General features: G+C 36.5%; 6 protein-coding genes across 6 annotated transcripts; 4 read left to right on the forward strand and 2 right to left on the reverse strand.

The window, feature by feature from the left end:
* Nucleotides 1-129: 129 nt before the first annotated feature.
* DFA_02576 (UBX domain-containing protein) lies at nucleotides 130-2,121 on the reverse strand (the record flags this gene model as incomplete). Its single annotated transcript, XM_004357243.1, has 1 exon — nucleotides 130-2,121. The coding sequence occupies one exon, from the start codon at nucleotides 2,119-2,121 to the stop codon at nucleotides 130-132; it is 1,992 nt and encodes a 663-aa protein (XP_004357299.1).
* Nucleotides 2,122-3,615: 1,494 nt separating this feature from the next.
* act38_ps (uncharacterized protein) lies at nucleotides 3,616-3,788 on the forward strand (the record flags this gene model as incomplete). Its single annotated transcript, XM_004357244.1, has 2 exons — nucleotides 3,616-3,737; nucleotides 3,761-3,788. 2 exons carry the CDS (start codon nucleotides 3,616-3,618, stop codon nucleotides 3,786-3,788), a joined length of 150 nt encoding a protein of 49 aa, XP_004357300.1.
* Nucleotides 3,789-3,841: 53 nt separating this feature from the next.
* DFA_02578 (uncharacterized protein) lies at nucleotides 3,842-4,980 on the forward strand (the record flags this gene model as incomplete). Its single annotated transcript, XM_004357245.1, has 3 exons — nucleotides 3,842-3,891; nucleotides 3,958-4,821; nucleotides 4,905-4,980. The coding sequence occupies 3 exons, from the start codon at nucleotides 3,842-3,844 to the stop codon at nucleotides 4,978-4,980; spliced, it is 990 nt and encodes a 329-aa protein (XP_004357301.1).
* Nucleotides 4,981-5,298: 318 nt separating this feature from the next.
* Nucleotides 5,299-6,689, forward strand: DFA_02579 (uncharacterized protein; the record flags this gene model as incomplete). The annotated part of the gene is made up of 3 exons (XM_004357246.1): nucleotides 5,299-5,485; nucleotides 5,559-5,764; nucleotides 6,237-6,689. The coding sequence occupies 3 exons, from the start codon at nucleotides 5,299-5,301 to the stop codon at nucleotides 6,687-6,689; spliced, it is 846 nt and encodes a 281-aa protein (XP_004357302.1).
* Nucleotides 6,690-6,820: 131 nt separating this feature from the next.
* On the reverse strand, nucleotides 6,821-9,878 carry sadA (substrate adhesion molecule; the record flags this gene model as incomplete). The annotated part of the gene is made up of 4 exons (XM_004357247.1): nucleotides 6,821-8,466; nucleotides 8,534-8,825; nucleotides 8,880-9,204; nucleotides 9,283-9,878. The coding sequence occupies 4 exons, from the start codon at nucleotides 9,876-9,878 to the stop codon at nucleotides 6,821-6,823; spliced, it is 2,859 nt and encodes a 952-aa protein (XP_004357303.1).
* A 310-nt stretch (nucleotides 9,879-10,188) lies between these two features.
* On the forward strand, nucleotides 10,189-10,441 carry DFA_02581 (uncharacterized protein; the record flags this gene model as incomplete). The annotated part of the gene is made up of 2 exons (XM_004357248.1): nucleotides 10,189-10,265; nucleotides 10,354-10,441. The coding sequence occupies 2 exons, from the start codon at nucleotides 10,189-10,191 to the stop codon at nucleotides 10,439-10,441; spliced, it is 165 nt and encodes a 54-aa protein (XP_004357304.1).
* Nucleotides 10,442-12,052: the final 1,611 nt, after the last annotated feature.

Consider the following 12,052-nt stretch of genomic DNA (forward strand, 5'->3'; position numbering starts at 1 on the left):
AACAAATTAATAATTAATTAATTTTCAATCAACTATTATTATTATTATAATATCTATCTATCTTTCTACAATTTGATTTGGATTTGGATTTGGTGATGGCTGGTTTTTTTTTTTTTTGATTTGATTCTTCTATGGATTATTTAATTGTAATAGACATCTTGGATACAATTGTAAATCAAGTAATGATTTTTGATTATCTGATAAAACTTGTTTTGGATAGGTTGTCAACAATTGATAATCTCTTGAAATATATCTTTTCTCTCTTTTATCTTCTCCTTCTTCCACTTCCACTTTTTCTTTTTCCTCTACTTGTTTCATTTCTTCATCTTGTTTTTCTTCATCTTTTTTTTGATGAATATCTTCTGAAACAATATTAAATGTTTCATCAAGATAGATATCAATCCAATCTCTAATATTTTGGAGTGTATTGGAAGTAAAGAATTTACGGGTAATACGTTTTCCATCTGGTGGTAAATTGACACTAATTTCACAAATCTCTTTTTCTCTTCCTTTAATCTCTTCAGCAGGCATAGTGGATGGGTCAACGGTCAATCGTTTTTTAATTTCCTCTATTCTACTTTGTTTTTCCAGATGGATCGATAGTTTGAGTGCATCTTGAAGAAGTTTCTTTTCTTCTTGTTCTGCCTTTTTCTTTTCTTCCTCTACCCTTTTCTTTTCCTCTTCTTCACGCTTTTCAGTGTCTCTACGAAGTGATTCGTTGAATTCACTTTCTTGTGATTCTCTAATCTTTCGAGCATCATCAATCAAACGTTTTCTTGCCAAGCGTTGTTGTTCAGCAGGACTAAGAAGATGTCTGAGTTCTGGATCATTATACATTGCTTCCAATGTATGTTCATTTTCAGATTCATCATTTCCATTATTATTATTGATGTTATTTTGTTGTTGTTGTTGTTGTTGTTGTTTTTGATGTTGATGTTGTCTAGAAGTTCCACTATAATATTCATTAAGGTCTTGTCTAACATTAACCTTCTTTTTAGGAACTGATGATGATGAAGAGGAAAGAGGTGTTGTGGAAGAGGTGGATGTTTTCTCTTGAAACTCTCTCATTGATTCAGTGAGTGCTCTTTGCAGTTCCAAATCTTCTTGGTCCATATCAAATGAACTATTATTATTCATTTTCTTTGGTGGTGCTGGTTGTTGGGGTAACGATTGTTCTTGAGATCTTCTAATAGCTTCTCGAAGTTGTTCGTCTTCATTCATACCGTCATCATCAATACCAAAATTCATATAACTCGGGATGATCTGTGCTTGTTGTCTATTTCTGGCGGCATTGAGTGATTGGTCGACCGTGTCGTCCATATCCTCAAACTCGTCCTCTTCTTCATCGTCCTCTTCTTGCTCCATATTTCCGTCTGGTATGTCTTCAGTGTATGTTCTTCTCTGTCCGTTGATACTAGACAGCTCACCAATCGGTGATCGGTAGTATGGATTGAGAGCAGGATGATCGTAGTAGTTTCTAAAATTAGAGTCCATAAACGATCCGGGTCGATTCAAATTGGTTGATTGTGACACTTGGAATTGTGGACGATAGTGAGTGCTCGGGCTCAACCCGGCTACTCGGGTCGACGGACTGTTGCTCATACGAGGAGTACCACCACCTCTTCCACCGGCTGGACTTTGCGAAGTGGTGCTGCTGCTGCTGAAACTAGTCACTTGAGTCGTGTAGGAAGACTGTGTGTTTCCATCATTTGACGTTCTTTCAACAGACTGCGTGTACCCATTGGGTGTCGATCTCCTAGTGGTTCGCACATGAACGTCGCCCACATCATACTCTTCTACATTCTCTCGTGATGTTCTACCACCCGCCGAGATTCTTGGTGATGATGTATTGGTCGATGTTGGAAGTGGTGGGAGACTACCTGATGATCCTCCCAAAGCATGTACACCGCCACTCAACCCTCCACTTGATCTAATATTGGTCGACGACGATGACGACAAGGAAGTGGACTGAGACGGTGCCGTTGGTCTTGAAGATGAATAGGACGGTGATGGAGTTGGCGGACTATCCTCTCTGCTGTTTCGAATACTATTCAATTGATTGATTGTTTGTATTCTATTTTGATGCAACTGATTTCTATTTCTATTATAATTGCTGCTCATTTTTCATAATCTAATTGAAAATCAAAAATAATAATTAAATATAATATTTATTCTTTCTTTCTTTCTTTCCTATCTGTCTTTCTTTCTTTCTTCTTTATTGTCTATCTGTCTTTCTTTTTTTGGTTGACAATAATAATAAAATTAAATTTAATAAAATTAATAATAGAAATTTTAGGTAGCCAATTTTATCCAATTTTCCACCACACTCAACCATCACACCTTTTTTCACCCACTCATCTCTCTTCTGCTTGCTATGTTGTGAAAGAGATAGATAGATAGAGAGAGATAAATAAATATATTACAACAATCAAATAATCATGAATAAAGCAATAGAAACTATTAAAATAGTTCTCCCAAGGCCAGAAAAGATAGAGAGAGAAATAATATTCACATCAAAAGATGTTCTTCAATTAAATCAAAAGAATGTTTGTGAATGAAGAAATAGTGATACATTCATTGAACAACATCCATCGTTCAACGTATGTTAAAAATAAATTTAATAAATCAAGTAGGGACTCAACAATTACTTACCACTATAGTAGTAAGCTCGAGAAGCACACCCAACTGTATCTACTTCTCACCAAGTTCTCTGTAGTGCTCTTCAATTTATAACATATGGGAATGGAGAAACCTTTGGATATTTGAAAATCTGTCCCAACGAAATAGAACAAGTCAAACACAACAGATCCGTTACTCCAAAAGGATTTTGGGTAGTTCATAAAAAGAAGTGAGAACTCAACAAGGGTAGAAAAAAAGGTTTTATGATTTGAATATCTATGGGTATTCAAAAAAGAACCATAGTTATTCAAATCATAAAACCTTTTCTTCTTTCTAGCTCTCCTTTTCCTTTCCTTGTTTGTCCAAGGGTCCTGATTAAATTAATAAAAAAAATTAATAAAATAAAATAAAAGAAATGGGGTGGGTGAACCATTTCTAAGACCTCTCCTTTATCTATTTCCTCTTCTACTTTTTAGTTATGTGTTAAAAAGATGAAGATGATTATATATCAAAGTTTTTCTTCTTTTAAGATGATCAACAGAACAGATTAGAAAGTTCATAAAGAGCTCTTCACATACACTCACATTACTCAACAACCAATCAATCAATCAATCAGTACGTCTATTCATAGCTATAAAGATGATTCATATGACGTGTCAACATATATATATATATATTATGTATTAAAGATATGTTTAGCATGATAATTCATTCTTGTTCAAATCAAAGAATTGGTCAAGAAATGATAGTAGTAGATCAATTTTTTACTCTTTACTTCAACTAATTCACCCGACCCACTTTGGTCGATCGATGGGAATAGAATGGGTTTTTTAGTGTCGATTCACTCAAGGCTAATATCATTGTAAAGTAGTCAACAACCTATAAATGCATCACTGCATTGGCCAACTTAATAATATCATCAAATTAAAACATCAACAATAATAATTACAATCAATTAAAACAAATATATATAAATATATAAATAACCCTAAAAAAATGTACGAAGACGATAAACCAACAGCAATAGTAATTGACAATGGTTCTGGAATGGTGAAAGCTGGTTTTGGTGGGGATGATGCCCCTCGAGCTGTATTTCCATCAATAGTTGGACGTCCAAGGTATTTATTAATTTATATATTAGAGAGAAAGTACCAACCAATCAATTCTAATATTATATTTTAATTTTACATCCCAAAAAAGATATGCTGGTGTTATGGTAGGAATGGGTCAAAAAGATACATATGTAGGTGATGAAGCACAATCACAAAGAGGGTAAATATTTAATTATCATATCAATTTTAAAAATAGTTTAAATAATATTAATTTAATTCTTTTTAGAATGTTAACACTTAAATATCCAATTGAACATGGTATTGTTACCAATTGGGATGATATGGAAAAGATATGGCATCATACATTTTATAATGAACTTCGAGTTGCACCAGAGGAGCACCCTGTTTTATTGACAGAGGCACCACTCAATCCAAAGGTAAATCGTGAAAAGATGACACAAATCATGTTTGAAACATTCAATGTACCTGCAATGTACGTGGCAGTACAAGCAGTACTCAGTCTCTATTCAAGTGGGCGCTCAACAGGAATAGTATTGGATTCTGGTGATGGTGTTACTCATACTGTCCCCGTTTACCAAGGATACGCCCTACCACACGCAATACACCGTCTTGATTTAGCTGGTCGTGACCTTACCGATTATCTCGTCAAGATATTGACCGAGCGTGGATACGCATTCACCACAACCGCCGAGCGAGAGATTGTTCGTGACATTAAGGAAAAGTTGGCATATGTAGCACTAGACTTTGAACAGGAACTGATCCTTTCCCAATGCTCTGCCACATTGGAACGGTTTTATGAATTGCCAGATGGCCAACTCATCACAATTGGCAATGAACGATTCCGTTGTCCAGAAGCACTCTTCCAACCATCGTTTCTCGGTCTCGAGTCATCTGGTATTCACGAAACTGCCTACAATTCAATCATGAAATGTGATGTCGATATCAGACGTGATTTGTATGGGAGTATAGTGCTTAGTGGTGGCACGACTATGTTCCCGGGACTACCAGAACGATTGACACAGGAAATGATTGCACTTGCTCCATCTACAACCAAAGTCAGAGTTGTTGCCATGCCCGAAAGAAAATACTCTGTTTTCATTGGTGGTTCAATCGTTGCTTCATTGAATGCGTATGTGTCATCAAATCATCACAGTTTCCCCAAAACCACTAACCAAAATAATTATTATTTTTTATTAATATTATATTTTCCAGGTTCCAACAAATGTGGATATCCAAAGAAGAATACGATGACCATGGGCCAAGTATAGTACATAGAAAGTGTTTTTAAATAAATAATAGATTCGATTCTATTATAATAGACTGGACCTAACCAAATAATAATAATATTAAATATTGATATTCGACCATTCTCTCTTTTTCTTCTATATATATATATTTATGCTGATAAATATATTTCTATCAAAGAGTATGAAAAAACAAGGACCTAGAGTTGTTTACACAAAAGGATTCTAATTGATCAATTACTAAATTTAAATAATTGAATTTAATTTACTCTTTTTCTAAATGTATTTTTCGATTAGATATATATACCTGTCATGTACTACTCGAGTTAGTATATTACACATGAATTATATAATCCAATACTATGCAAGCAGCAATCAATATCATTAACGGGTCTACTACCCTCGACAGTGATGATAAAGATAAAGCCATCCATTATCTAACAAACGAGGATGTATTGAAAATCAATAATATGAACAATCCACTTGCCTACATTCAATCAATACTCTCAAGAGATACGAACAACATCAATAATAACAATAACAATCACCGTATGATATCATGTGTCATTATTTATTTCATTTGCTAATTAATGACTTTCTTTCTTTTTAAAACACACTAGAGATAACATTGGGATCTCTCAAAAGTATAAAGCAAAAGAAATTGTTGGCTATGAGTACCCTTTTAGAGGAATAGATGGTTATTATCGGACAATCGCCGATTTGTCTTACAACAATTACCGTCACAAAGGGAATGCGACAACCCAATTTCATTCATTTGCACTCATAGCAGGAGGATCTGGAATAGGAAAGACTAGAGCTGGTTTTGAAGCATCTAATATTCCAGAGTCCGTCTCAATGGATGCTCTTCACCTACTGCACCAGACTTTATCGGATCCGATATACATTTACTTGAATTTGGCAACCACATCAATAGAGGAAGGGCATTAATATATTTGGTTGAAAATCCTTACTATAATAGTGGATATTGTAATATCTTTATCCCTTTACATCTTGCAGGCGTATCTCCTTAAATTGAACGGTCATATACCAGATGCTCTTTTATTCTTTCCATCACAAGATCGCAAATGGACGTCGCGCGATTTTCAAAATCTTTACCCTTATTTCCAATCAGCAGTTGCGGTATCTCAGAGAGACCTTAATCCCGCGCAATTGAACTTTACAAATTTGTTTAGAGGTGCTCTTGGAGTCCAACATCTTCCAAATTGAAATTTTAAGATCTGTCCCTATCTCGAATACTATATCCAGTTAAACTAATCTCATTCTTTCTTTCTTGCTCTAGGTCCAGCCTGAAAAAGATCCCAATTTCCTTCAATTGACAACCAAAGGATCCTTGTCAACGATAAAGATATTACAACTACCAATATGGTCCATACTTGCGATAAATATTGGAGAAACCAGCTACATCATCCATTTGACAGCCAATCACTCTTTTGGCCCTGATGACAAGTACGTTGATGAAAGCATAGCTGAAATGGCAAACACCTTTTTTGCCAATTTTAGAGATTTTAATACAGCCGTCGTTTATGTAATAGTTACAAACAAAAAGGTCAATCCAAAGGTGATTGTAGACTTTCAACAACTCAAAAATAGGAATCCACAAAGCCCAAAACGAAACATAGACGATGAAATCACCACGCCAAAAGCAAACCACTATCTTGTGGTCGTCTCTCAATACAATTTTGTAACATTCTTTACACCAACCTTTGCTCACAGAGCATTATTTACAGAATAAAAGGAAATTGAGGAAAGGCGCTATCGTTTAGTAAATATTTTAAATTACTAATAATTATTAATTTTATAAAAATCTCTATATATATATATATTTGTTGTTAAAAAGTTTATTATTATTTGTTATTATTATTATTATTTGTCGATATTATTCATATCGATATTCTTATCTTTACGACCACATTTACAGAAGGAGAAGATCTTGCTAATCTTGGCAAGGAAAGTAGAACGCATTTGCAACCATGAGATGATGTAGGCAAAGATGCAGGCGACCAAGGCGATGGCTTGGACGAGGCCAACCAGGAGCTCTCCGGCCACAGATGGCGACTTGATGTGCGAGAGACAGAGACCGACGGTGGCCAAGTTGATGATGGCCAAGAGATATTCGAGCCATTGGTGGTAGTGGTCAAAGTATGGACGACGGATGATGAGCAGGACGGCATAGCCAATGATGACGAGGGCAATGACGACGGCTTGGACAATAGGTACGGCAAGGTCAGAGCCAGAGAGTGGATAGACAGGCTCGGGGGTAAAGGCCAAGACACCGATGATGAGGGCCATAAAGAAACGTTTGATGTAGGAGAAGACGACGAAACGGTGGTCAGTCTTTGGCTTAAAGTTGACGTAGAGACATCCAAATTGTTGCTTAAAGGTTGGGTTGTGGAGACGTGCTTCGGGGACGGCCAAGAGGAACCAAATGGCGACGGGCATACCGATACCGTAGAGAGCAATCAAGATGGCACCTGGAATGATGATCTTGTACGAGTGGGGGTCGGCAGCGACCGAGAAGGAAGCGGCCATGACAACACCAATGTATCCAAACGTCAAGAGACGGATGGTGCAATGGATGATACGGTTACGGATGACTTCACGCCAGTGCACCTTGGACTCGATAAACTTGAGCACGACAAACACGATGGCCAATGGCACGAGGATGGCAGCGCACAAGATACCAAACCAAAAGAGGATGTTGGCCAAATGATACATGGAACCAGACTCGAGTACATTGTTGTATTGAGCATAGGTGAGTGTTGAACGACTGGTAGCATCGTAGTTGTCACGCGATGGGAACGACTCTTCGGGCAACTTGACCGACGATGGGAATGGAATACCGAGGTTAGTCCAATCAAGGTACTCTGTGAAATGAAGGAAACGTGATGGGAAGATGACACCCATGTGCGAAATGAGCGAGATGAATTGGAACTGATCCATCAATGTCCAGGCCTTGGACGAACGTTGGTCTCTCCACCACAACACAGATGCCTCCTCGTGGGTAGCCTTGGGATAGGTACCGGTACGGAACTCGACCTCGTAGGCCTTGGCACGACCCATATCCAATGGCACGGTCGACACAATGTCATTGACAAACAACAAGCCGATCAAACCGATAAAGATGGCGGCAAGCACAATCACACCAATCTCTACATTTTGGTTGAAATACCAAGTACGACAGAAACCTTCGGCTGGACCATAACGGTTACCAGTCTTGCAGCTGCCCGACGACTCGCACCAACCACAATAGACGTGATCAACACAGTTTTGGCTGCTAGTAATAGTCTCACACACTGGTGGTGGAGCAATGTTTTGACAATAGTCTCCAGTCTTTCCTTCATTGCAGGTGCAAGTATAGGTTTGATTGTTACAAGTACCGGCACCTGAACAGTCATAATAACAAGACTTTACACTACAATCATCGGCTCCCAGATAATTTGGATCACAATTACAAATACCATTTGAACATTCACCATTTCCACTACAATCATTTAATTCAATACATGTTTCTAAAAAATAAAATAATAATAGTAAATATATTTTGTCTCATTTGTTTCTTTTTGAAAAGATACATACTAATTTCACAATAAGTTCCATTATAAGTTCCATCGGCTGGACAGATACAGGCACCATCGATACAAGCACCAACACCATTACAGTTATCTGGACAAACAGACTTGTAGTTGATGCTATACAATTGAGAGTCGGTGACGACGGTCACTTGCTTGGTGTCTGCGTTGGCCCATGCAGTGTAGACACGTAAAGATTGAGTATCATCATAGAAATAATGGATTTCTTGTTCTTGTCCTCTTGGTCCAATACCAATAATAGCTCTAATGTTGATTGATGATGGTCCAATAAAGAAAATCTAAAAATAAAAAGGTTATTAATATTAATTATTATTAGTTTGTGTTGTACATACTTGTCCTTGAGTACTATCATAAGCACCACCATTACAAGCACTCAAATCATTGAAAGCATGTGAAGAGTTGAATACAAAGTCGGTCATGTCGGTGATGGTTGCTTCATAGGTAAAGACATCCATTTGGGTGACCAAGTCGGTCGAGCCTGAACAAGAGTAAATCTCTCTCTTTCTGGTATCGATAAGAGTCGATTGTCTGCTGTAACCAGCTTCCGATGATGGTGGCAAGTATTCACCGACCAAAGTATTGGTATTCAAGTTAATGACAGCAATATGACCAGCTGATCCACCAACAAAGAGATATCCTGCACTTGTATCAACAACCCTAAAAAAATAGTTATTTAACAATTAATAATTAATTATGAATAATAATAATATTTTTTGGTTTGATTATTATATTTACCATGAAGAAGCTTGATCAGTACCAATTGAAAAACTAGAGGTTGGAGTATTGGTAGTTGAGAGTGGAACGTTGGCATCATGAGTAAAGTAAAAGATGTTGCTTGTGCAAACAAAGTAGACTTTGTTGTTAAAGTAGAAACCTCCGATTGCGTCGATGATGGTGTTGGGGAGAGTCGAGTTGGTGACACCTTCGAGTAAGTCGAGTCTGTAGATACTGTTGTAACCAGCAGCATAGACGTATTGGCCGACTTGGACCATTGCAGTGACAGTGTCAGTGTAGGGTGGCACATCTGCATAGTTGAAAAAGCTGGCAACGTTGATGGGTTGACCACTGGCAACCGTGTCAAAAGTTGCAATAGCTGGATAGTATATGTTTCTTTCGTTGATGACAACCAATGTTTGTTGGTTGCTGTATGATGCATTGTAGGCATAGGTAATCAACGATGGGATGAGATCGCCAGACCCAGTGGCAATATCGTGATAGGTGTAATTAAAGAAACGGTCTTGAATCTCTTGACTGTTGACCTTTCCTCCCATTGATACGACCATTATCATCACCATGGCCAACATGCCAACAATCTTTTTGTAGTTGTACATGATATCTTTTTTTTTTGGTGATATTGAAAAAAAAAAAAGAAAATCTAACTAATATATATCTAATATATATCTATATATCTATATATCTATATCTAATCTACAATCGCAAACAAATGTTTGTTGTTATTATTATATATAAAAATATCTATTTAGTTTGTTGGATGAAAGAAGAAGAAGAAGAAGAATTTTGAATGATTGATTAGTACAAAGTAATAGTAATAGTAAAAGAGGAGGTGTAGGTGATGAGATGGGTGGTTGGTTGGTTGGATGGATGGATCAGTTGAGATGAAAATAAGATGGTTGTCGCGATATGCGAAAAGATAAACACACCCGTTGCGATGAAAACAGTAGTCTCTATGACTTGTTGGCACTCTGCCGTTGCGTTGGGTTTGAAAAAAAAAAAAAAAAAAAAAAAGGTTCTGCAAAAAGGCTCGGTTGTTTGTAAAACTTTTGTAAAATAAAAAAAAAATAATAGTTTATGCAAGAATAAGAATAAAGGGGGCGGCGTGAATTTAAATGACGATCGTACAATGCTAACAAGGAAGGTTAGAAACACTGTGTGAAATCTAAATCTAAATTAATTGGTTTGATCCCCAGTGATGAGAGATCTTGATTTGATATGATTCTTCTATCTCGATCTCTGCCGATTTAAACACACACACATAGTGTACATTTACACACACGATGCAATGAATGAGTATTTGGGGGTGATTTTTGATCGATTTAAGATCGGTTGATTTTGATCAGATGATTGTTGATGAAAAAAAAACATACCACCAAAAATAAGAATTATCTCTCTATATCTATCTCTCTTGTCTGTAAATATCTTTCTTTATGTATGTTTGATTTAAAAATAAATTAATCAGAGGTTGTGTCTTCCTCTCCTCTCTCTCCACTCTTTCCTTGATGTTGTTGGTACGGAGCCTTGCCTCCTTTTGTGTGCGAAGAGCCATAAGGTGGAACTCACAAACAAACAAATAAAAATTAAATTTAATAAAAATAATAATCGCAACAATGACCGAAAAGATCTGTTTCAGTTATTGCCCCCCCACCACCCCCACATCAATGCATCAAAGGTGCATTGTTCCGATGAATAGTTTTTTTTTTTTTTGTACGTGAGTGTGTCTCTTCGCATTGTTTGTTCTTTAGTGTCTGTTTCCGCACTTTTAATTCAACGATATCGATCACTGAGCGTGTGTGTTGATGGATTGTGTCCGTATTTGTCACGGCACCAATCACCGATTATTGTTTGAAATAGGTTAGGTTTCAGACAACTGTCGGAAATGATTGATGAGATTGATTTGTTTGTTTGATGGGATTGGATTCGCCAACACCGTTGATGTCCGGATTGATTAGATTGATTGATAATATATATTTAGGCAATTGAAATCAATTCCATTCATCCTTTTAGCCGTTCTTATAATTTAAAAAACTGTTGTTGGAACCAGGTTTGTTTTGAATAGATGTCGAGACTAGCTAGCTGCAAATATCTAGATTTAAATGTGTTTTACAACAACAAAACAAAACATACCGATGTGTTCTTTGAGAAAAGAAGATATTTTTGGTTGAAATGGAGATAGATAGCTAAAAAAAAAAAAAAAGAGATAAATAATAAATAATAAATAATGATAATTACAACAACAGTGAACACAATAAACAATAAAAAGTTTAAATCAGATGATAAAATTCATTTTACATTCGAGAGACGAGTTTGAAGGAGGTGGATAATAATAAGGAATTTGCGCCTCTTCAAATAAGCTCTGTAGCTTCATACCTCAACCCATATAGAGGTGACTTGTTCCAACTCCAATGCCCCAAACATATGAATAATCGAGCCATCGAGTGTTGGATCGAGATTAGCTTTGCACTTTTATTCGGAAAATTTTTAGCAAATCGTCGTATCGATTGGCTTCATTGCTGCAAAGATGATGGAATAGTGCACATGCCCCAACAACAGGGTGGTTCTAATTTAGAGTTTCATATAATCATTCACAGATATGGAATAATAAAACAACACAGGCACAACATGAATAAAAGATAACTTATCTTATTAATTATTAGTTCCTTATATCAATCACACAGTATTAACACTATACTATGAACGACTCTCACTTAACCCGATTTGTTATGTTATGATTCGCGACCAAAACGGGTTAAGATTTTTTTGGTTGGTG

The sequence above is a fragment of the Cavenderia fasciculata genome (genome assembly GCF_000203815.1).
Source record: "Cavenderia fasciculata unplaced genomic scaffold Scf_Dfasci-G-b-190b03.r1-5, whole genome shotgun sequence".
Taxonomy (NCBI): Eukaryota; Evosea; class Eumycetozoa; order Acytosteliales; family Cavenderiaceae; genus Cavenderia; species Cavenderia fasciculata.